Source organism: Notamacropus eugenii, chromosome 3 (genome assembly GCF_028372415.1).
Source record: "Notamacropus eugenii isolate mMacEug1 chromosome 3, mMacEug1.pri_v2, whole genome shotgun sequence".
Lineage (NCBI taxonomy): Eukaryota > Metazoa > Chordata > Mammalia > Diprotodontia > Macropodidae > Notamacropus > Notamacropus eugenii.
In genome coordinates, this window is record NC_092874.1 from 295690026 (window position 1) to 295713501 (window position 23476).

The 23476-nt window shown below is 51.2% G+C and overlaps 1 protein-coding gene and 1 long non-coding RNA gene across 6 annotated transcripts in view; one reads left to right on the top strand and one right to left on the bottom strand.

Moving 5' to 3' along the window:
* Nucleotides 1-1983: 1983 nt before the first annotated feature.
* The window catches only part of TMEM184B (transmembrane protein 184B), a 50165-nt gene continuing 28672 nt past the window's right edge, over nucleotides 1984-23476 (bottom strand). For 3 of the 5 annotated variants that reach the window (XM_072656088.1, XM_072656090.1, XM_072656089.1), the window contains 7 exons: nucleotides 17624-17714; nucleotides 16821-16896; nucleotides 8901-8992; nucleotides 8393-8562; nucleotides 7191-7385; nucleotides 5278-5298; nucleotides 1984-4261 (listed from right to left, as the gene is read on the bottom strand). In XM_072656088.1, the coding sequence (XP_072512189.1) occupies nucleotides 4017-4261; nucleotides 5278-5298; nucleotides 7191-7385; nucleotides 8393-8562; nucleotides 8901-8992; nucleotides 16821-16896; nucleotides 17624-17714 (890 nt within the window). In that variant the 3' untranslated portion in view covers nucleotides 1984-4016. The remainder of the gene's footprint in view (nucleotides 4262-5277; nucleotides 5299-7190; nucleotides 7386-8392; nucleotides 8563-8900; nucleotides 8993-16820; nucleotides 16897-17623; nucleotides 17715-23476) is intronic. The other 2 variants (XM_072656092.1, XM_072656093.1) reach the window with 1 other exon arrangement.
* Nucleotides 9878-14760, top strand: LOC140534723 (uncharacterized). Its single transcript, XR_011977443.1, has 2 exons — nucleotides 9878-11202; nucleotides 14185-14760. It is a non-coding gene; the product is annotated as an uncharacterized lncRNA (long non-coding RNA).

The following is a 23476-nucleotide window of genomic DNA, read 5'->3' on the forward strand; positions in this document are numbered from 1 at the left end:
CTGAAGCCAGTGAGGCCAAATCCCCCCTCTTCCCTCCATGTGGTGAAAGCTCTCACTTGAGCCATAAGGACCAATGGAAAGAACTGGAGATGTTTGAAGGGAGGATGGGAAAGACAGGAGTGAGATATGGCTCCAGAAGTAGAAGGAGAGGCTCAAAGAAGCCAAGCTGGGCTATGTGTCAGGGAAAGCTTTTTAACAATTTAGATCTGCCCACAAAAAATGAACCAGACCTAGAAAACCTGGGTTTGAATCTCTAGTTGCTCTGACCCTGAACAAAGCATTTCACCAGAGCCCCTCCTCATCTCTAAAAAGATGTCAGTGCGAGCACCACAACATGAGGAAACCCTTGTGAGCCCTAAATTGGTCCTAGAAAAGGGGACCCTGGTTCTCATTTATGTTAGAGGGAGGTTGTGGGGCTCAGCGGAAAAGGCACTGAATTTGGAGTCAGTAGGTCTGGGTTCAAATCTCTGCTAAACCACTTACAGTGTTGGCCTTTGGTTAAAGCCTCAGTTTCTTCTATAAAAGGAGAGTCAGATATGACGATCCTTCTAGGCTAGAAATCCTACACAAAGACCTATAAGGGCCCTAAGTGTCACTGTGGGCAGGTGTTCAGATAGGTGGACAAGGGAAAGACTGACTGGAGATCGTGGACTGAACGTTTTGGGGACCCCAGCTCCTGACCTGAATGTGAGGCAACTCATGCCCTAGGACTGGTGCCTAAGAAGGCCTCTCCCTCTGCAGGAGGGCCCCATTATTCTTCCCCAGCTCCCCCCAGGATGAGGGCAGGATCTTTCTGTTGTATTTAGCATAGTGCTGGGCCCATAGGAAGACCCTGAGAATTGTCTACTGACTCAGTCTTCACCAAGTCCTCCCCCCAGGCCAGCCTCAGTTTCCTGTCTAAATAAGGGGGATGGATTAGATGGCCCCCTAGCTCTGACATCTTGTGATTTAAGTCCTGGACACTGACTGATCCTTCCTCTCACCCCCATTTCCCCATTCAGGAGGCATTGAGAAAGGAGCTTTGGAATGAGAAGTCCTGGGTTCTAATTCTGCTGCATGAGGATAAGGAGCATACTCTGTGTGACAGTGTTGGGGGACTGGACTAGCTGGGTCCCAGTTTTACCACTATGATCCTGTATTATTGTCACCTCCCCCCACTGCAGGAGGGCTAAGCACAGGCCCTGCTAACAGAGATCCCACCCCAGTGACCTCCTGGTCCCAACATGCTGAGCTCAGCTCTCCCCCAGGCTGGGCCAGCTGCTGGCACAGGGCTCTGGGCAGGAAGCTCCAAGCGAGATGACAAGGCAGCAAGTTTACCCACAGGTCAAAGGTTGGTGGGGAATTTCCCCACACATTCCAAGGGGCTCACGTCAGTGAGCCACGCCAGCCCTCCAGAGGCATGCAGGTTTCTGGCACCCTGGCCTCCTGCACATCTGGCTCAGCCTGTGGGTGCAGTGCCAACCTCAGAGTAGCTCTGGCCTCAGGCCTCTGGGGGACACAGAAAAGAGGGAGGGTCCCCTGGGAGAATGCCAGACCCAGGAGCAGGCAAGGTGCTTGGCCCTTCGGGTGCTCCAGACTCTTCCACATTCATGAGACAGGGCTCACAGCTTCCAGGAGCGGGTCCTGGGAGGCTGCAGGAAGGATCCATGTCACCAAGGCAGCAAGTGATGGAGTTGGAAAGGGGAGTGTTTGCACTCTTTGGTGTGGCCACTGTGACCAAGAACCACCTCTCTGAGGACCAGGTGAATAAGGTCTGTTCCAGCTTCTATCCCTGCCCAGGTCTCTGGGGGACTCAGTACATGGGACGGACCTTTCTTCAAAAGCATCAGGCTCAGACAGAGACAGGCCCAGCTACCCTTTCAGCCAAACCCAGGCGCCCACCTGCCAGGCCCCACTTCCAAGACCACGCGAGTCCCACCGTGAGCACCCTCACCCTCCACAAATACAGAGAGAGGAGAGGGACAGACCATCCACAGGCCAAAGTGATTTCAGTACAATCTATATTATCTCATATGTAGATAGATATATATATATGTATATATATATATATAATCTCTCAGTTTATCTGCTTGCTCCTGTCCCGGCACCTTTAAAATATCACAGACCAAAATAGAGAGAGTTGCTTTCTGGGGGAGCCGTGGCGATCCTACCTGGCATAAAAAACTAGGTGACTCTGACCTCATAGATCATACAAGGAAGGTTTCATCTTTATATACAAAGAGCTATTCTACTTGAAAATAATAATTGTACAAAAAGGGCATGGGAGGTAAGTTATACATAAAAATAGCAGGAGGGGGGAGAGCCCCCCAACCTGCTGCCCCAGGAGGCTTGAGGCCCCTGCCCCCTCAGGGCTCTGGCAAAGGCCTTCATAGGCAGGGGCAGCAAACGGCTTGAGGAGGGAGAGGCTGCCTTGGGCAGATGCCTGGCCTGTGGCTGGCTGGGCAGAGTAGGGCCTGGTCTTTTTGCTGGTATGGGTACCAGGGGGAGGGCGCCCGGCTCCAATGGGGGAGGGTTAAGGGAGCTCATTTCTGAATCACTGCCAGGATCACAAGCAGAAAGGCTGAGCTCTCCCACCCCAAACCAGGCCATCTCATCCATAGGAGTTCAGCCTGGAGTTACTTCTCCTGTCCCTCCTTTGGGACTAGGAAGACATTTAGTGGGAAGATATCCATCCATTAGCCTCTCTCCCCTGGTCTGAACCCAGGAGAGGCCCTACAATCAGGAACCTTCCCTCCTGAACGTGGGAAGGAAGGTGCATCCAACCCGGGCTCCCGACAGCCCTCTCCCCACAAGGCCAGGGGGCCATGGGAGGTGGATGTGTCATGCATTTCAGAGTTCTGACTTACTAATTACAAGAGAAGATTTGCTCATTCAGCCTTCACTGCCCATTCCTGCCTTCCTGTCTAGGAAGAGCCCTGAAGGTAGAAATGGGAGGTGACAGTAGGGTAAGGATGGTGGGGGCATTCTGACACCTGCTGAGGGCCCCCCAGGCCTCAGAGCCCAGTGAGCCTGGTGACTAAGTCCATGTAGCAGCTGGCTCCCAGAGAGGGGCTGGGACAAGGTGGATACACCTGAAAGCGAGGGCGGGGGAAAAGAAGCTAAGGCACACAAGACACAGGGCAGCTCCCAGGGCCCTGCCAGACCAGAAGACAGGAAGGGGTTGAGCCTCCCCTCCCTCCCTTCTATCCTTTCCCCAAGCATTCTGCAGGGTTGATTTTCAGGGTCCTAGAACACTGGTCAGAGATGCCCCATGACCAGCCCTGAGGCCTATACACTGGACTAACAGCCCTGTCCTGAGGCATTATCCTCCCAGAGGAAATGGGGGTCTCTGGAGGAGACTGGGGCTGTGTGGCCCTGGTTCCCATGAGAACGTGGAGGCAGGGAGTGGCCCGTGATGGGCTAGGGGCAGCAATTCTGCCTGACATGTCAGTGCTGTGAGCAATGGACCCACTTCTTGGGGGGCAGGCGGTGTTCAGGTCCTTTCCCATTTCTCTCTCAGAGCAAGACTGAGGTGCTCACCAGGAACAAAGGAAGGAGGGAGGGAAGTATTGCACAATTAGGTGGGGGGTGGGGGCTGCACCCTGTCCCATACCTGGGCCTGGATCAGTGCCAGCTCCAAGGGAGACAGAGTGTGGGGGGCTGGGGGAGAAGATGGGAGTGGTCTGTAGCAGCCACCCCCCATTCATCCAGCTCAGACACACATCGCCATTGTGCCCAGTGCCCTGAAATAGCTGGGGGGGGGGGGGGGGGCCCAGGGAGGACCCTCCTGAGTCATGTGCTCTGATTGCTCTCTCCCAGAAATGTTCCTGGGGAGGCAAACCCAGCCTGTTCCTGCCCCCTCTGCTGGGACGCTCCTCCTACCATCAGGGAAGTGATATGACTTGAGTGTTTCTGGTTTAATAAATTAAAGGAAGGTTCTGAGGCTGTGCTGGACAGTTTCCAATGTCTCCCTCCCCTCGAGGAGGGCGGGAGGGTGTGCCGTTCCTCAGACGGCCTGGTCCTTGCCCCAGTGACTCCTAGAACTCATCGTCAGAGCTTAGCAGAAGGGTCTTCTCGTTGTCTCGGCCTCCGCTGCCCAGGCTGTGGGAACGGGCAAGCACGTGGGCGCCATTCCTCCAGGAGGGGCCATGCTCTAGCGTGGACTGTTGCGTGTACTGCTGGTAGGCAGGGGAGAAGTTATGAATGGCGTCCTGAACAATGTCGTGGGGATTCATCGTCTCCTTCAGGCTGCTGGAGATGCTTTTCATAGGGGCGCAGCGGCCTGCAGGGAGGAGGTGGGAGAGGACCGTGAGGGGCAGCCTGGGCAGCCCGCCCCCTCCCAGCCCCCACCAGAGTGGTCCTCAGTCTATCCCCAAGGAAAGGCCCCTGGAGGCGGGGCCAAAATCAGGCACTGAATGATGACGCCAGGCTTGGTCAACACTGTGATGGATGTGTTTGGTGTTGAGGAAATGGGAGGGAGAGGGCCACACTCAGGCAGGGGAGGCAGGTGTCTGGTCAGCCAGGCTGAGGCAGCAGGAAGGGCACACACCTTTGTGTAAGAAGAGGGGACCTTAGCCAATGACCAACTGCCAGTGGTAACTTTCTCCTGCTCCCAGCAGGGAATGCCACTGTTACCAGGATGTCTCTGAGTCCAAAGAGCCAAAAGGGGAGGAAGCAACTAGAGACTGGGGAGAAAGGAAAAGGAAGTGGACATCTCCAGGAAGGGAGGGCAAGGGGACCATGACAGGAGGAGTGAGGCCACTGGAAGGGAAGGGCAGTGTGAGGAACCTGGGGACAAGGGAGGCCATGTCTGCACTCTGAGCTGAGGAGAGGGGGCCAGGAGGTGCACTCCACCCCACTACTGCTGGGCAGCGAGGGGCTAGCAGGGTCAGAGCCCTTTCCAGCGTCAGACAAAATGGCCTAGAGCTGCAATTCCCTGACTTGGTGACAATGGTAGAAGAGACAAGGGACAGCCTCCCAAGCATTCCTTGTTACCCTGCAATGACCTGGCCTGGGCCTGGCAAGGCTTCTGTGGTCAGTGGCACCGGCCAGGCATGAGAGCTCTTGGGAGAAAGGAAGGGAAAGAATTCCTAAAACTAACAACCTTAGGGCTTCTGGCTCTCCCTGGGGGATGGAAGAGTGGACGTGGGTGGACCCCTTGAGCTGCTGTAGGACCCTAGTGATCCTGCCCTTCCCAAGGGTCAGTGTGGGCTGAAAGGGAAGGGGAACAAGGTGAGTGGCGCATGCGGGCGAGGCGAGGAGTGGTGAGGATGGAGGCTGAAATAGCCGAGTACCTACCGTAAGGGCCATACGCCGGCACTGCGCAGCATCAGAAACCAGTCAGGGGAGAGGGGAAAGAGGGAACCAGAGACAGAAAGATGGGAGATATCTGAATGAACAAAACACCCAACAACCAAAGTATCCCCTGGACCAGAGCAAAGCCCTCGCATTTTTGAAGCTTGGGGACCCACTACCTTTTGGGGGTGTCAGGCTGTCCATCTCGGGCTCCCACATTCAGCACTGGGATTCACTCCCCTTTCTGCAATCCCTGAGCCTGCTTCTTGGAGGAGAGTGGGGAAGAAGGTCCCTGCTCAATCCTGGCTCCCTTCAAACAGCCACCCTACTCTCTCTAGCCTGGGGAGCCTGGCTCCTCTTCTCATGGATAACCTTCCTGAAGGAAGGAGCTTTTTATTTGTCTTCACTTTTATTTTTTATTTGTCTCTGTATCTCCAGGATTAGAGCAGTGCCTGGCACACAATAAGGGTTTAAGCAATGCTGAACGCCTGCCTGACCCGACTGCTTTGGGCTGCTGGAGGACAGCAGAGCCTGGGGCCCAGCCAACAGGGTCAGACTGAACAGCTCTGGACCTAGTGAGTGGCCACGAAGACCCCTCCTGGCATGGGTCAGGAAGCAGCCACAGGGTCACTAGTGTGGCCACCACTCTAGTCACTAGGGCAGGCCAGAGCTCTCTATCAGGGTGGAAGGCATTGGGGAAGCTATCTTCCAGTCTGGGATACTTCCCTCCTGCCCGAGTCAGGGTTCAAGGTCTGGAGCACTACTGTGGGGGTTGAGGGAGAGGCTCGTCTCCTCACTGGCCAAATGGGGTGAAAGCGACTTCCTTTCTGACCACAGGAGGAGGACAAGGTGGCCCCGTATCTGATGGGCTGCCTTCTGTGGCCTACTTGAGGACAAGGCTACGGAGCAGGGAGCTGCTGGCCTTGTCCTGCTGGGTACCTCTTGTAGCGCCCAGCACAGGATCTTATTCCCAGCAATAACTGATAAATCTCTACCCAATCAAGGTCTTCTCCAGGAAGCCTGCCCTTGGGCTTGTGGATGTGTGAATGGCAATCTCCCTAAGATCGGGCACCCTGACAAGCAGTGGCAACTTCCTTCTAAGGGCACACCAGGAGGCAGGCTGGGGATGTCCAGGGGCAGGGCTGCAGGGCCTTTCCCAGGGTGCGGCCAGCCTGACCATAACCTACTGCTGAGAACACATTTGTATGTGGGGGTGGGGTGGGTCAAGAGGGGAAGGTGAAGCATGCTGAAGGAACCTTCCAGCCTGAGAAGCCCAGTGACTGGGCAGTGCAGAACCCTGTCCTCCAGCACCCAGAAGCCCATGCTCCAGCCTATGGCCTGGGCAGGGAGGGGGTGCCACAAGTCTAGCCCCAATCCTGGGTTTCTAGGTCAGAGGATGGGTCTTCTCCTCTGTAGATGCTCTGCCCAACAGCTGGGCTCAAAGCCAATGGCAACCTCTGTCTCCCTAGCACTCAGGACATAGGAAGCACTTACTAAGTGCTTGGGGACAGGGAGGATGTCAGGGGAGCTCAAAGACCAATGAGAAAAGGGAGAAGTGTGGGAGAGGACACGGACAGCTCCGGAAGGTCTTCTCTATCTGGAGTGCTCCCCTCATCTCTCTGGGGGTCTCTGGAATGGATGCTGAGGCCCTGTTCAGACTCTGCTGTGGCTTGAGCCCAAACTAGACCAGCCCAGCTTCCTACCCTGGGGCAGACTATGAAGGTCAGAGCTGACTCAAGACAAGAGGAGTCCTTGGGCCTCCTCCTGGAGTTCCCACCCAGTCACCCTATTGCCTCAGTTTCCCCAACTGTAAACAAGAGACCTTTTTATCTGAGAATCCTGAAAGGATGAATGAGGTCACCAGCAGGAAGCATATGGAGGCCATCCCCACTGACTCCAGGCTTCCCAGCCCTTACCTTGGGCATCAAGCCTTTTGTCAGCATAGACCTTGTAGGTGAAGGCATGGCGCAGGGCCAGGGCAGCAAAGAACATCTCCACACAGATGATGAAGTCCTGGTAGCCGGCGGCCACGGTACCCTCCCCTACAGACACTTCGGCTGAGTGGATCTTGGGGATGGCCCCACACTTCTCAAGGATGGCCAGAAGCATACCTGGAGGGGGAGGACCAAGAAGGAAATGATTGGGGCTGGAAGAGACTGAAGAGATCGGCAGCAGGAATATGGAGAGGGGAAGCAGGACTGGGTGACCAATCACTGACGCTGATGTGGAGGAGGACCTGGGAGCTTGACAGTGTCCGACAGAAGCCCTAAACCCAGTGGCTTCTTTGGCTGCACTGATAGGCCCCACCCTTGAGCCAAACAGACAGTCCCCAGGACAGGTGCCCCAGGCTCAGGGAGAAGGGACCAATGTAGGATGGGACAGAGCACATCCTGAGGAAGGGACCACTGGGGAAGGAACTGTGGACATGACTGCAACTTTCAAGTATCTGAGGGTCAGCTGGCAGAAAAGTGGGTCTTAAGAGGAAGCCCACCCAACCAGGGCATGTGACAGAAGGTGTCCTTCTTGTGTCCCTGGATGGCCCCCGAGGGGACGGATCATGGGATCCTAATTTCCCTATTCCTTGTCTTCTGGGGAGCAGCCCATGAAGGATCTCTTGCAGGCAGAGGAATCCACATCCACCCAATGAGCCTGGGAAGACTTTATTCACACCACCCCCCCCAGCTGCACACGTACCCCAGGAAGTGTGTCTGTGGAAGCCCAAGCCACCGTCACTGCCAGAGGTCAGAGGGGCAGTGAGCCAGGGGCCCAGTCTACAGCAGCAAGAGAACATTTGGGTTTCCCCCTCACAAGGGAAATGCAGGGTCAGTCTGATAGAGAATGCCAGCGAAGACTCGAGACCCAGCGTCTGCAACACTTGCTTACCCCTGGCTGCCCCAGTCAGCTGAGTGTCTCACAGCAAGGTGGCCAGTCCCCTGATGGGCATCGGGGCCTGAGTCCCTCACTCAGATGCCTGGGACAGCACAGGACACTCAGGGCCATGAGGATGATGAGTGGGCAGAGTTCAGTAAAGAGCTCAGAGGGAGGCTGGGGGAGGCACAGAATGCCCAGTTGCTTGGCCGAGGTCCAGTTCTGCCCAGTGGTCAGGGAGGAGTCTCACCTTGCCAGAAGGAAAGGAAGATGACAGACTTGACCATGAAGAATTTGAGGACGGGGCTGTAGGGGCTAAGCAGTTCGCGGGTGGCAAAGTAGAAGAGGAAGAGGGCATAGAGGGCCAGGCTGACTGAGATGTTGTAGATGATCGTCACGTAGAGGTAGCCACTGGTGACGCTACAAGAGGAAGAAGTGAACACTCACAGCCTGGCTGGTGCTGGGAGGGGACATGCTACTACTGCCAGGACGCAGACACAATCGTCTCCAAACCATGTTGCAGGAAATCAAAACCATCCTTACTACTGAAGGTACAAGTCACTCCTGACCCAAGGGGAAGGAGGACTCAGGGACCCATTCACACACGCACAGACATGCACACACATACATATGCACACACACATTCCCAGGGTCATGCTCTCATCTGAGGTTCATCTTTCCCTCCTCTCCCCACTCCCTCATTCCTCAATCCAGCCCCAATATGGGGGGGATACACATCCCCCGAAGCATCTGCTTACTCGAAGTCACCATCCCGATACTTTCCGAAGGCCTGGAGGATCACCGTGCTAATGGCCATGAGAGGCTTCACCACACAGAACTGCAAGGTGGCCTGGAAGGAACCAGAGAGAAGGTGAGAAAGAGCAACAAGGCATGAAAGGGACAGGGGAAGGCCCTGTTTCTCTCAGAGCCTCAGTTTCCTCTTGTGTAAAATGAGGGGCTTGACCAGGTGACTTCTATTGTTCTCCCAGCTCCTGCATCCCAAGATGCGACTCCATACTGAATGACGCACCCTTTGGCAATCTGGATGGCTGCCGTGAAGCCAAGTCTGGCACTCGCCAGGCTCAGTCTGGGGCCAAGCAGCCTGCTCTCTCTTTCCAGTGTTTGACATCAATGACTCTGTGCCCTCCAGGCCTCTCAGTCCCACCCCCACCCTACAGCTAATTCTCAAAGGGAGGCTTTCCAGGCCCATCTCACCCCAATCAGATTGGCCTTTTCTGTACATGGTCTGACCTGTCCAGACCCTAATTCCCAGCGTGGGTCTCAGGAGCGAATGTATTTTTTTTAAAGATGTGGAAGGATGAGCTCCAAGTTCCTGTGGCCCTCTGCTAACCTCCACCGGCCTCAGTAAATGCGAATAATCATTTGCTTAGTTACAGGGACAATCTCCTCGGTGGCTCCAGCTAACTGAATGGAGCAGACTTGCAAAACTCTCATCAAGTGTCCAAACAAAACTGTAATTCATGAGCTACATAATAACCCAGTGGGGGCAGGGAGAGGGGAAACACACTGAAATGTTTTGTAAATACAAAAAATAAGGTTTAGGATTTTCTACTTTACTATGATAACAATAGAACGCTTTTATCTAGCACTTTATAGTCTGCAAAGAACTTTATATATGTTAACTCAAACTAAGCCTCTGAGAAAAGCTACTTATATTCCCATTTCACAGATGAGGAAACAGAGGCTGAGAGGATAAGGGACCTGTCTAGGGTCATGCAACTAAATGTCTGAAGTCAGGATTTGAATTCTGGTCTTCCTGCCTCCAAGTCTGATACTCTATCCATTCTATCCATGAGTGAGCTGCCTTTTACAGACTTGATAGATGATAGGGACACTGAAGGTCTAATTCAACCCTTTCATTTGACAGATGAAGAAACAGGCCCAGAGGGGACCCAAGATCACGGAGGAGAGTGACAGACTCATCTATCTGAAGCCTCTACCCTCTAAGCCTGGCCCCCCCAAGGACCACAGGCTCCAAGCTACTGGCACCAGGCAATGGAAACCTTGACGCCTCTTCACAGATAAGAGAGGGGAGAGGGGTGGAGGGAGAGGTCAGGAACAAAACCAAACAGGAAACACTGTCCTCCCTACAAACAGGGCCAGAGGAAGCAATAAGGGCCAGTGGAAAATTTGGGGCTGGTAGCAGGGTCACCTCAGTGACACATCTCCTTTCTCTGGGCCTCATTTCTGGACTCTGCAAAGGTGACCACCTACTCCTCAAGTCCCTCTTCTAACTGTAATATTCTGCCCTTGAAAGTAAAGCCAACCCTCCAAGAACATTTGAACTCATCCCTAGGGCTGGGATCTCTGCCGATCCTGACTTTACCCCCTTCCCTGCTTCTCTGAGAGAAACACCATCCCTCTTCTAGTGCCTCGTCTGAAAGACAGGCTTCACAAACACTTGTCCAGGGGAGTGGGCCACCATTTTTCATCCTTTATACACCACAGCTGAGTTACCCCCACTTGTATCTCTCCACTCACATGGGAGCATCCCACAACTTTGAATTCTTCAGACACTGGAATTTCATGACTCATATCACTGGAATTTCATAACTCACATCACTGGAATTCATGTCACACATCACTAGGAAAAAGAATGGTATTAAAAAACAGGCCTTGGTTTTCTGAGAATCTATCTGAGATGCCTGGGCCAGCCAAGAGCACAGAGTCATTTCCCAAAGGTGACAATCTATCCCACTTTCCTCTTCCTATTCAATTGTGGGCACAGTTTGTGGTCCATGCACAGTGTCTGTCCAAGAGATATGGATTGCTGGACCATTCCTCTGCTCTTTCCAGCCAACTGCACAGCAGTGTTTGGACAAAGGCACTCTTCAACCACTTGGTTCTTTCCATGTCAATGAAGTTGAACTCCGGCTTGAGGATGGATTTCAGACAGAAGACTTGGCAACATTTGGAGGCTTGGTGCAATCAGGATAACTTCCTCAGCCAAAGGGGTCAGCACCCCCTCATCTACAAGGAATCTCCAATTTGGAGTTCATACTGGACCGATGTCTTTCAGGACACTGGCAGATACTTTTGGTGAGTGTACATGTACCTGCTTGTTGGTCTCAACTAGAGAGCTGAAAAAAGTTCTGACCTATTTTTTCAAAAACTCTTGATTTTTCATGCATGCTTGAAGACAGGAGTGTGGAAGAAAGCCATGGTGTACTAGTATGTGCCAACTCATCAACTGGGGAATGGCTCTTGATCAGTGGGACTAGGAGTTCCTTGAGGGCAGGGACTGTCTGGTTTTTGGCCCTTTTTGTATCCCCAGTGCCTGACACACAGTAGGTACTTAATCAATGTTGAGTGACCATTTTGTTCCATAGAATCAAAAGATTTTCTCTAAGTCAAATATAAAGAGTTGTATCTTGTTCTCTCTACAACTGTGAGGCAACTGAGTAATGTCAAGTTGCGTAGTGCTTTACAGAATCGCTTGCCAAAACCTGCCTGTTTCCTTCTCATAGCTCCATCCAGGTTAAGCCCAGTAAGGGTGGAGATGGCCTCATCGAGACAGCAAATAAAACATGAATTCGTACAGCCTGACGATCTCCTTTAAGAAAAATGTAATTAGGTCCATAATTTTTTCCAGGTGGAAAAAAATTTTCCTTTTTTTCCCCAATTTTTTTCTTCTTTCAGGAATCTTGAGGCTTGATCCCTCAAAACGTGGCAGCTGCAGTACAGACCACCTTCATCCCATGTCTTTCTCAAGTTATCCACTGGGAAGAGACAGTTGGTGGTGATCCCAGAGTCACTGATGGAGAAGAAAACCTGTAGTAGAAATCTTGGCAGGTCTTTTCCATCTTTATTCCATTAGTCATCCTTCCAGTTTCATCAGTAAGTGCTGTTGAGACATCCTAGTTTTACTGGGTTTCCCAATAAACTTTCGGTCAATGGGCTGTCCTTTCATGGCATCTTGCCATTTTATGAAGGGGGACTGCTCAAAATCTTCTACCATTGTTCTCTATAAACTCTTACAAATTAAATTCTAGTTTGAACCCGTGTCACTCTTGGCAACCTCTGGTTGACAAAGTGGTCAAGTGTTTGACAGCTGAGGTGGTTTGGTCAGTTTACACTGACTAAGCTTCCTTAGGAACTAGTGATAGCCTGTATCTATATATGTTCTTTTATTAATGTAACATTTTGAGGCACCAATTGCCTGTTTAACAGGTTAGATTGCCTCCAACAGCTTCTCCTCATTTTTATTCTAATTTATTATTAATTTTGATCTTCTAACAAACTGACCACACAGACAAATGATCTGGAAATAATTCCTGCCTCAGTACCCAGAAGTTTCCTGTCAATACAATATAATCAATGCTGTTTTTTGTGATATTATTTGGAACTAATCATGTCTAATGTCTCCCAGACCTTTTCTTGAGGAAAATATTCTTAATAGACAGAGAAGAGGCTCCTGGGCTGTTTACAAGTCTCAGGCCTCATTTGTGACTAATTTTCCAGCATCATTGTTTTTAGCCATCTTCCCCTCTGTTGGCCACTGCACTGAAGTTACCAAGTATTTAAAATACACATCCAGTTAATTTGGATGGGTCACAAATTGGGTTGTAAATGGGTCATTTTCTACTACTATCCTCTGTGACAGATTTTAGTAAGAAGCTTTAATTATCTTTATCCTGGTCTTTTTGCAAACAATCCTTATGAGCCCTGTGAGAGGAGCTGAGCAAGTGTCTTATGAAATACTGCTGTTTTTTATTGCCTTTGGATGAAGGATGAAACCAGATCCCTCATTACCTCTCTCCAGAGAATCTGTGAGTCCCCCCTGCACTCAGCAAAAATTCCTACAAGGAACTGGGTGGTACAGTGGGTAGAACACTGGGCTCAGAGTCAGGAAGATCTGAGTTCAAATTCAGCTTCAAATCACTTATCACTTACACTTATCAAATTGGCTGTTATGACAAAAACGGAAAATGCTGGATGTTGGAGGGGATTGGGGAAAACTGGAACACTAATGCATTGTTGGCAGAGTTGTGAACTGATCTAACCATTCTGGAGAACAATTCTGAACTATGCTCAAAGGACTATAAAACTGTGCCATACCCTTTGATCTGGCAATACCACTCCTAGATCTATATCCCAAAGACATCCAAAAAAAAAAAAAAGGAAAAGGAGCTATTTGTACAAAAATATTTATAGCAGCTCTTTTTATGGTGGCTAAGAATTAGAAATCAAAGGGATGCCCATCAATCAGGCAATGGCGAACTAAGCTGTGGTATGACTGTGATGGAATATTATTGTGCTGTAAGAAATAACAAGCAGGATGATTTCAGAAAAATCTGGGAAGACTTACATGAACTGATGCGAAGTGAAGTGAGCAGAACCAGGAGAACAGTGTACACAGTAACAGCAACATTGTATGATGAAGAATTATGAATGACTTAGCGATTCTCAGCAATACGGTGATCCAAGATAAGCCCCAAGGACTAATGACAAAACAGACCATGTGCCTCCAGAGAAAGAACTGATATTGTTTGAATACAGACTGAAGCAGGCTATTTTTCACTTTCTTTTACTTTTTTCTTTTATGTGAGTCTTTTTATATAAAATGACTAATATGGAAATGTTTTACATAATTGCATGTGTATAACCTATGTCTGATTGCTTATTAACTCAGGGAGGGAGTACGGGAGGGAGGCACGGGTAGAATTTGGAACTCAGAACTTAAAACAGAAGATAATAAAGAACTTATTTTAAAAAAAAGAAAAAAATTCAGCTTCAGACACTTACTAGCTGGGTGGGCAAGTCACTTAAGTGGCTTGCCTCAGTTTCCCCCACTGTTAAGTGAGAATAATAATAGCATCTATCTCTCAGGGCCGTTGTGAGGATCAAATGAAACCCCCATCACATGTCAGCTCAGTACCAGCACACAGTCAGGTGCTTAATAAAAGCTGCTTCCTTTTTGTCTGCTGGTTTAGTTTCTCTGGCACAGGGATCCTTAACCTATGGACTGTGAACTTCAAAAAATGTTTGTAATCCTATGCATTTTTTTTTTTTTGCATTTAGAAACATGACAATCTGAGAAGTCCCTAGGATTTACCAGACTGCCAAAGAGTGTGTGTGGTGGGGAGATGGAGATCCAAGACACAACCCATGCTCTGGTGTGTTTGGTCACTGGTCATTAGATAAGGATCTCAAATGTGGAGTACTAACAATTCTAAAATCTAAATTCTAAAATGAGGAAAGGGGCCTCATAATTTGCCTGTTTCCTGGGTTGCCATGGTCAAAGAATTCAGCACCTACTCCCCAGCCTATTGCTGAAAGGGCACTACAAGCTAAGCGAGGTCAGTATTTGGAAAACTGACAGTGTGGCCCTGGATATGAAGGCTTTCCAGAATGGCATACTGCCAGATCCTCTGGCATAACCATCTAGGATCTGTTGGCATCTCTTCACCACTGGCATAACCATCTAGGACCCATTGGCATCTCTTCACCACTGGCATAACCATCTAGGATCTGTTGGCATCTCTTCACCACTGGCATAACCATCTAGGACCCATTGGCATCTCTTCACCACTGGCATAACCATCTAGGACCCATTGGTATCTTCTCATCACAATAAAGCTTCAGATTAGGACTTTGTCTGGGCCCATTCCTGATTACTGGCCTGTAATTCTCATCAAAGCTACCATAACTTGACTCAAGTAGGTAAATCTAGCCTTATATGTTTGAACAAATACTTAAAAATATAACCATGATTAGGAGAAAACACCATGAAACAAAACAATTGCTTATGGCTTTCAGTTTGCCATACAACATGACTCTGGGGCTGGCAGGGATTACACAGAGAATCAAGTATCCAACACTGTTTACAGGGACCCAGAGACCAGTCCCAGACTGATGGCCAGCTGTTCTGACCGTCTCTGGGCCAAGAGGCAATGAACAGTGCCTTCTGGGATGCTGGTGGTCTTTCTCATGGGCCTTGACCAAAAGACACACTCTACTTTCATTAGATTTGAACTGGCTGGATTCAGACCATTCCTGTGATGTCCACCAAGACCCCAGTTAATAAAGTAAGAAATGATCTCAGTGCAAGTGATGGGTTCCAGTTTCCTGTGGGCCATGCTACTCTGAGAGGTGAGGGGGCATTATCAGAAAGAATGAGGCCTGGGAGCCAGGGAGGCTGGATGCTGGCTGTGCTTTAATGAGCTGACAGACCCAGGGTCAATCAGGGCTCTGAAGAGAACCCTGAAGGGAACCCACAGGGGTAACAGCAGAGCTCTGGGGGGTTCACAATTAGAAGGGAACAGTGGAGACGGGAGGGGAGAGAGAAGGAGAAAGAACAGAGTCATTTAACCAAACTGGCTTCAAGAGGAAAATCATTTCCTTTGCCCATCTCAGCAAGCCCATTTTAAAGAATTTTAGACCCTGACAGAGGAGAAAGGAAACATCTGTAATCAGGGACAGTGGCTGGAGAGCACACGACAAAAACAAAAACAAAACGAAAATCCTGGGTCACTGAGGGTCCTGAGCCCCGGACAGGACCTTCTCACTGACATCTGTGGGTTGTTTAGTCTTTCCCTGAAATTCTAGTGGCAAAACCTTGACAGAAGGAGAGTGAGGGAGCACTTGGGTGGGAAGATGCAGAGAAGCGAGAGGGGCGTCCTCTGCAGGGAACTATGTCCGCTCCTAGGCACGGAGTCTCCCCATCCCTGAGGGCCTCAGCTCCCACCGGCCACCACTCCAACCCCATTTCCTTGGGAGGCCACCCAAGCTGGGCTTCCACTGACTTCTAAGTTTTCCTTGCTAACTCCACCAGTTCTGAAGGGGCCACAGAGGATGGTATGGGCTAGGGCACGGGGCTGAGAGGTCACACGGTCACTGGAGGTGCCAGGGTGGCATGGCATAGCAGGCCTGGAGTCCAGGCCAAGCTCACTCCCTTGAGCAAAACCAGGGCTGAGCTGCCTAGGAAGCTAAGGCTCAACTCCACTGAATCTTGCTGAATCTTGGGGAATGTCTATGAAACGAGGGAGAAAGGCCAAGTGAGGAGTCTGCTGCCTTCCCCACATGAGATAAGAAGAGGTCTGAATGATAAGAGGGACCTCGCACCAGCCACCCAATGGCCTCCAGACCTTCAAGCTCAGCTGATGGAAAGCTTTCACATGGTTAACAATTCTTCCCCCCACCCCCAGCCCCCACACACTGCACCCCACACACAATGACTAAGCGTCTGGGGCCGCTTCCTTCTCCCAAAGTGCTCCATCATGGGGACTGAGGGCGCTGGTTCCTGCATTGATTTCCAATCACCCCCAACCGGGATTCCCACTTCCCTAACAAGATGTGAGTGGTTCCTGGGGGCCTATGGTGACGTGTTTGGAAAGGAAATTAGAGGAGACAAGGCCTTTACATTGGGGCCTGGCTAGTGGAGCTCCCTCGGATTCTCCCCTTCTCCTCTCTTGTAATGGAATCAACTGCCTCTCCATTCAAGGGTAACACAGCACAAGAAACCTCTGGATGGGGACCCCTCCCTTCCATGGGCCTGCCTCTATTTTGTCATCTGTCCTTGCCTACACTCCAGCCTGTGTTCCTCTGAGTCTTGCAGATCCCAAATTCTCTGACTCAATAACCCTGGTAATGAGACATCTCCCTGGCCCAATATCCTTCATGCCCACTGCAAAGGGAGGCAGCCCTTGAGCTCATACCTGTTTGCAGAACCTGAGGAAACCAATGGAGTATGTCTTACCCCAGAGGCAGCAGGTACCATACATACAGCTTGACCTAAATGAGAGACAGGAGAGTGAGCAGAAAGCTGGAACCTTGAACAATGGGAGATGAAATGATGGGCAGGGGGTTCAGGGAGCACCAGCAAGGCCAACCAAGATGAAGGCTTTGGGGTAGTATTTTCCCTTAACTCCTCAATACAATGAGGGAACAGGGACTACAAGGGAAGGAGGGAAATAGAGATGTTGTAGAAAAGACCCTGGGGAACCCGGGCTCAAAGGGGAAAAGATGGGGGGGCAGGAAAAAGAGAGCAGAACACGTCTGTCCGCAAGCTAGAACAGGGGGCAGCAGATCAGGGACAGAGTTGGCTTCTGCAATTGAATTAGCCTGTGGATTCCCACAGACTCACTGGGTCTGTCTTCTCCTCTCTACCCCTGTGGCACCCAGCACTGTCCTCTGAATACGTGTTGCTCAATCACCGTTTGCTGAATTGAATATGAGATGCCAGGGGTCAGGCACCACATGAGGTAGAGAGCCAGGACAGGGTAAGAACCCCCCTCACTAGGAGCTCTGGACAGGGTGGACAAGACTATACTGACCAGGATGGGGATAGGCCTAGGGAGCCAAGGCTCCTTGCAAGGGAGGCCTGGGCTAGTCTCTCTCCAACTCCTGCACTGGGGCACCCTCAAAAGAGTCAGACCCAGGGTAACAAAGAGATGGAGTTTAGGGAAGACAGCATGAGCTGCCAAGGAGAGTGGGGCTCTGGGGAAGTTCCAATACTTACTCAATGGACTTCCCTCGGATCTCCGACATAATGGCACTCTCTCCTCCCAAGTATTCATAGCAGAGACTCAGAAAGTTGTAGATGACAAAAGCTATAGAGAAAAGACCCCATGAAGCCACAAATCAACATCTGAGAGACAACAAGATGGTGGGGGCTTCACTCTCCCATGGGTGCAATGCCCTTTGATGCCACACAGAGCATGTCAAAAGGGAAGACAGAGCTGGCCTTGAAAACAACAGGGGAAGGAGCATTCCCATCAAATGGTCACAGAACGTAAGGGAGAAAAGCAATGACAGGGTAGAGATTGGCTGTGAACCTTATGCTGGGAGGAATGGGTAGTCCTAAGAACAAGGACCTCTCCCACCCAACCCACCCCCATCTCATCATCTGCACCAACCATAGATACTCCAAGGATAAAGACAGAAAAAGAATAAGATGACATGATGGAGGCCGGGAGAAGGGAGAGATGAGGTGAGGCCGAACCAAAGGTAAAAGATCAATCATGCCAGGAAGCAGGTTGTCGTGGAAGGGAGGCTGGGCTCTGACCACAATTTCCCACGCCCCTACTCTACCCACGGAAGTCCAATCTTCTCGCCAAGTGTGGCACTACTTCCCTGGGGTCAGGGCAATAGAGCTATCCATTGTTTCTCTTGCCCATTCATGTGTGTAATGTAAGGGTGTGAGGGGATGTGGGAGGGAGAAAATGGAAACCTGTGAAATAAAGTAGAATCTGAAAAAACACATAGATAGCAGTTTTTAGGAGCAAGAAGGGATGTGTATGGCACTGAGCTACAGAAACAGGAGAGAATGAGAGAAGCCCCCCTGCCACTCACAGCTGGGGAGGCGGGGGCTACAAGAAGGCAGGTCCCAGCCTTGTCACACAGAGAGGGATGACCAGCCAGGGGCCGACACGACAGGAGCCCTTCTCTGGGCTCACAAACAGGGACAAGAGGGGCAAGGCCATGTGGAGCAAGGATGCCCACCAACCCACCAGACAGGGATGGGGAACACAGAGGCAAGCAAGGAGCTTACACTCCAGGGAGGGTGGCAAGGACATCTAAAACCACATACATCCTCAATACAAACATAAGATCATTTGGGAGGGTGGCCACTGGCTGCTGGGGCATCAGAAAGGGCTTCATGCAAAGGGAGTGTCTTCTATGAGATGGGAAGGCATTCCAGGCAGAGGGTATGGTCGGAGCAAAGGCAGCTGGAATGTCACAGGTAAGGAACAGTATTGAAGGAAGGGTGAGGGAGTGATGGCCAGGGAGGTTAGAAAGCTAGGACAGGCCTCGGTGGTGAAGGACTTCACAAGCTAAACAGAGAAGTTCATATTGGATCCTAGATTCTTTCTTAAAAATATATTTTGATACAACTGGTTTCCTATGTATTTTCAGCATTTAAAACCAAGATTCTGAGAAGGATCCATGGGCTTTACCAGACTTCCCATGAGGTCCAGGGCACAAAAAAGGTTAGAGTTCCTGGAGGGACGAGAAGCAAGAGCAGCCAAGGGAGTAGGCATGTTACATGAGTTAACGTGCTGAGATGTGCCCTTAAGGAAAATCACTGGAGTATTGGTGTGGAGGACGGACAGGAGATGGGATCAATTTACCATTAAGGATATGAGCCCATGCTGGGGAAGGGACTATTGGCCTGTGAAAAATCTGGTCTTGAGGGCTACCAGCCTCTCAAATCTCCAACAATCTAAAATCAGAAACTGCCCAGTTGGAAGAGACATTCAAAGTCTTCTGGTTCAGCCTCCACTCACATAATGAATCCTATGAGGTCTTCAACGATGCTTCTCTGAAGACCCGAGCTCATACCCTTCTCCAAGACAGCCCGTTTCTATGTTTAACTGGAGGTAGCTTTATCTTACAACGTCCCCCTTCCCCTCTGACTTCAAACCACAAAATCCCACAGTTGGATGAAATCTTAGGAGTCACTTTCTGGAACCCACCTGAGAATAGAAATACCCTGTACAGCTTCCTCAAAAAAGTGGTGAGGTGGCCTGAGTGGAAGACTGGGACCCTGCTGCCTCCTGAGAGTACCTGCTTTCCTTTGGCCAGCTCTCACCTCAAGGAAGGCTGAGATCGGCCTCCGAACTCTCACACCAGGCTCCTAATCACTGTCTTCCATAAGATAGCCCTTCAAATGCTGAAAGGCAAAGGGACTTTTCCTTCCACTTCCTGACTCTCCCTTTCCTGCCCCTTCCAAGTTCTGCCACCTTCAGATGAAACATCCTCAGCTCCTCTGATACTCAGAGAAGATAGTTTGGAGGGGGGTGGCCAGCACCCTCTGCCACTGCCAATGTCTTCCCTAGAGCAGAATCCAGAAGGGATCAAGGTCCTCGAGAGAAGGGCTAAGAATGGGGCAGAAGCTGATGGGCAGCTTCCTTGTTCTAGACATCACACTTCGCAAATACAGCCCAAAGATGGCATCAATCTGCTTCAGGGTGCCCTTCGGCCATCCTTCTTCCTCCAGGAGCCTAGTACTGAGCTCACTGGGGGCAGGTGACAAGCCCACCAGGAGCAGCCAGAAGCTCTCTTACTGAGGTCACTTCTCTTAGGTGGCCCTCTGCTGACCCCCTGGCAGCAGGAGATCCTGGATACCAGCAAGAGGGTGAGAATAAGGCTGACCCAGGGGACAGCTGGGAAAAACCTCTGTCTGCACCCTGCCCAGTCGGCTGGAGCAGCTGTCTCCAGTATACACACAACAAAGCTGTGCCAGGAAAGATTAGAGGATACAGCCAAATGGGGAAACAAAAATTCTGCCCTCAGTGAGGCTGTTTAACTAGATTGAGAAGAGTTTTGACTGAAAACAGCTAAAGGAATCCTCTCTCCCAAGTGGCCCTGCTCTTACGGACAGGCATAGAAAAGCTGCAGGCCTGGCTTTCCAAGGCAGCCCCCTCCCACTTCTGGATCTACTGACACTCTCGCCTGCCACTCACTACCCCCCAGTAACTGGATTGAGGCTAGGCCCCTTCCAGGGCTCTAATCCCTAAAAGGGATTCCAACCCTCCCCAACCCAACTACTGCACCCTGTCTCCAGAAAGTGTGTAGACACCCTTACTGAAAGAGGTGGTCCAGCCAGCCAATGCTTGAACTTGGGGGGGGCGGGGGGCGGGGAAGGAGAAGAGCCCTCAACTGCTATTTCCTGGCTTCCTCTCCAGGGCCTGCCCCTCTGTCTCCTCCTGCTCCATATGCCCAGTGCTTAGAAGAGCTCTTGGAAAAGGCTAAGAGCTCAGTCCTTATCCACACTGGGCTCCGATGGCCAGACATCCCTCAGTGCTAAGAAATACTGCCTTACACAATCAGTAGCTGAGGGACCCTGAGCAAATCACTGAGCTCATATGTGAGGTGAGGGGGTGGAAGTGGATAGTCTGGCAAGCCTCCCCTACATCTAGGATCTTATGATCCCTCTCTCTGCTTCAGTTTCCTCATCAGCAAAATGGGGGGCTGGGGCAGGCCTGGATGGCCTCTGAGGCTCCTGCCAGCTTTCAGTCCACACTGAAATCGCCCCCAGGAGGCCCCCCCCATCTGCCACCCTCCTCAGATCAGGGGCTGTTTCCTCACTGGGGCACTCAGGCTTTCTAACATTCTTCCAGGATTATGGCTGTCCAGGGCAGTAGCTAGACAGTGGAGACCATGCTATCCTATGCTGCTTTCTCTCTCCCAAGGGACTGTTGGAATCTCCTCAGGGCGAGGGCCTTCCTGCCTCTCCCTGGAGCTCCCCCAGGGCAAGGCTATGAGCAGGGGCCTGGACAAAAGGGACTTCTCTGTGCTCTTGCTCCCAGCAGTGGGAATGCTGACAGAGCTGGCCATGGTCAGGAAAAGGCTGGGAAGAGTCAGAGGGATACACCATCTGAATGACCAGTCCCTTCACCAACAAACATTTTTACAGAACCAAAGGCAGACTTAAAAGAAAAAGAATGGAGACCCTTCAGGAAAGCCTGTGGGGCTCCCGGGGCTGCTGGGCTCTGGAGACCATGGCTCTGGACTGGGAGGCCGAGGTCTGGCCCTGAATCCTGGGGTTACCTCTTACTTGCAGCCCTGGGCCAGTGACACCTTTGTTGTCAGTCACCATTTCCTCATCTGTAAAAACACAGGGCTGGGGAAGGTCCCTGCCAGCTCCAGAGCCCGGGACCTCCCATCATGCAAAGCTCCTCCGAACATTTCAAGGAAAGGATAAATAATTCCCTCCTGGGGGTAACTGAAGTTCTAGCCTGTCCCCACAGGCAGGGGAATGGATGACATGACCTTCTCTGCTGACCTGCGTCTTCTCATTCCTTACATACTTCAGCCCCTCTGTGTGATCACAAACCTATCCCACTACAAATATGGGACTTCCCAGCATGTACTTTGATAGAAATCTGGCAAAAAGCCTAGAGAGAAGGAAAATGAAAATAACCTCAAAGAAGCCCCCAAATCTGTGACCACTCAAGTTTCTTCCCCTTCTATAAAATGTAGGACCCCCTCCCCCTTCTCAGAAGTGAGGGGGATCAAAATAGGAGAAGTAAAGAAACGTTACAAGAATCTCACACACACACACACACCACCCTCCAGACACATGCACACAGACACACACATGCCCCACACACAGACACCCACACCCAGACACACATGCACACACACACCCCACAACCAGACACACATACACACTCAGACACACCCACACCCAGACACACACATAGTGATACACACACCCAGACACATACACACACAGAGACATGCACATACCCCCTACATACACACACAAACATACACACATATACACACAGACAGACAGACAGACAGATATACACACACAAACACGCTCCATTCTCCAACTCTGCACAGGCACAGTTGTGGCCAAACACCTGGCTGCCAACACACAAAAGAAAGCAGGCTGCAGAAAAGCAAACCCAGGAGCCAAAAGAGAAGACAGGAAGTCAGTCCCACTGACTAGACACCAAAAGCTGGTGACCTTTAGGGTGGCCTGAACCCCGAGCAGATGTTCTGATGTTTGCAAACACCCTCAGAGAAAGGGAGGAGAGCAGGGCCGTTGCTAGGAGATGAGCTTCACAGGGTAACAGACTTCCTGCTCAGCTTTGGCGGCAGGAGGGAAACAAAGATGGCCTATGGGCAGGGGAGGGTCCGCCCACCATCTGCCACCACCTCTCGGGCTTTGTAAAAGGGCTTAGAAAGCTGGCTGGCCCCTTGGGCAGAAGAGGGTGCCCAGGCCCCTCCAGGAGGCCCAGCTGAAGGCAGCACAAAGCCAGAGGCCCCTTCCTGACCAGGACTGAGCTTGGGGCTCTGTCCTGACAAAGGGGAGGCCCCATCCCAAGGGCTCCCAGAGAAGCTTCTTCCAGTCCAGGAGGCCTCAGTGGTGTCCCCGGGCCTTGGCTTCAATGCGGCTCTGAGGGATGAGCAGCCTGTATGTGAAGGGGCTCACTGGGGCTGAGGAGCCAGGGCACATGCTCATTTTGCATTTCAGTTTCCTCATCACATAGGGCAGGAGCCTTCTCTGTCTTGCTTCTCTGGGATACATCCAGGGGCAGCAAGTAATACATGGAAAAGGGCTGGCACTTTGGAGAAAAAGGCATTCTCTACCCCCAGTATCTGGAGGGCTTTGAGGAGGAAGAAACAGGAGCTACGGATCAGGGCAGAGAACAGATGGAGAGAGATGTGGGCTCCCGTTTCCAGTCCCAGTCCCTTTGCTTATTGGTCAACCACAATGAGCACCTCAGTTTCTACATCTGTAAGTTGGGGGAGTGGCTGGCACTGCCCACCTCCCAGGGCTGCTGCAGGGAAATGCTTCATCATTGGGGAGGGGGGGTAGCAACCTCTTCTGCAGGGGCCATGCTCCAGATGGGAG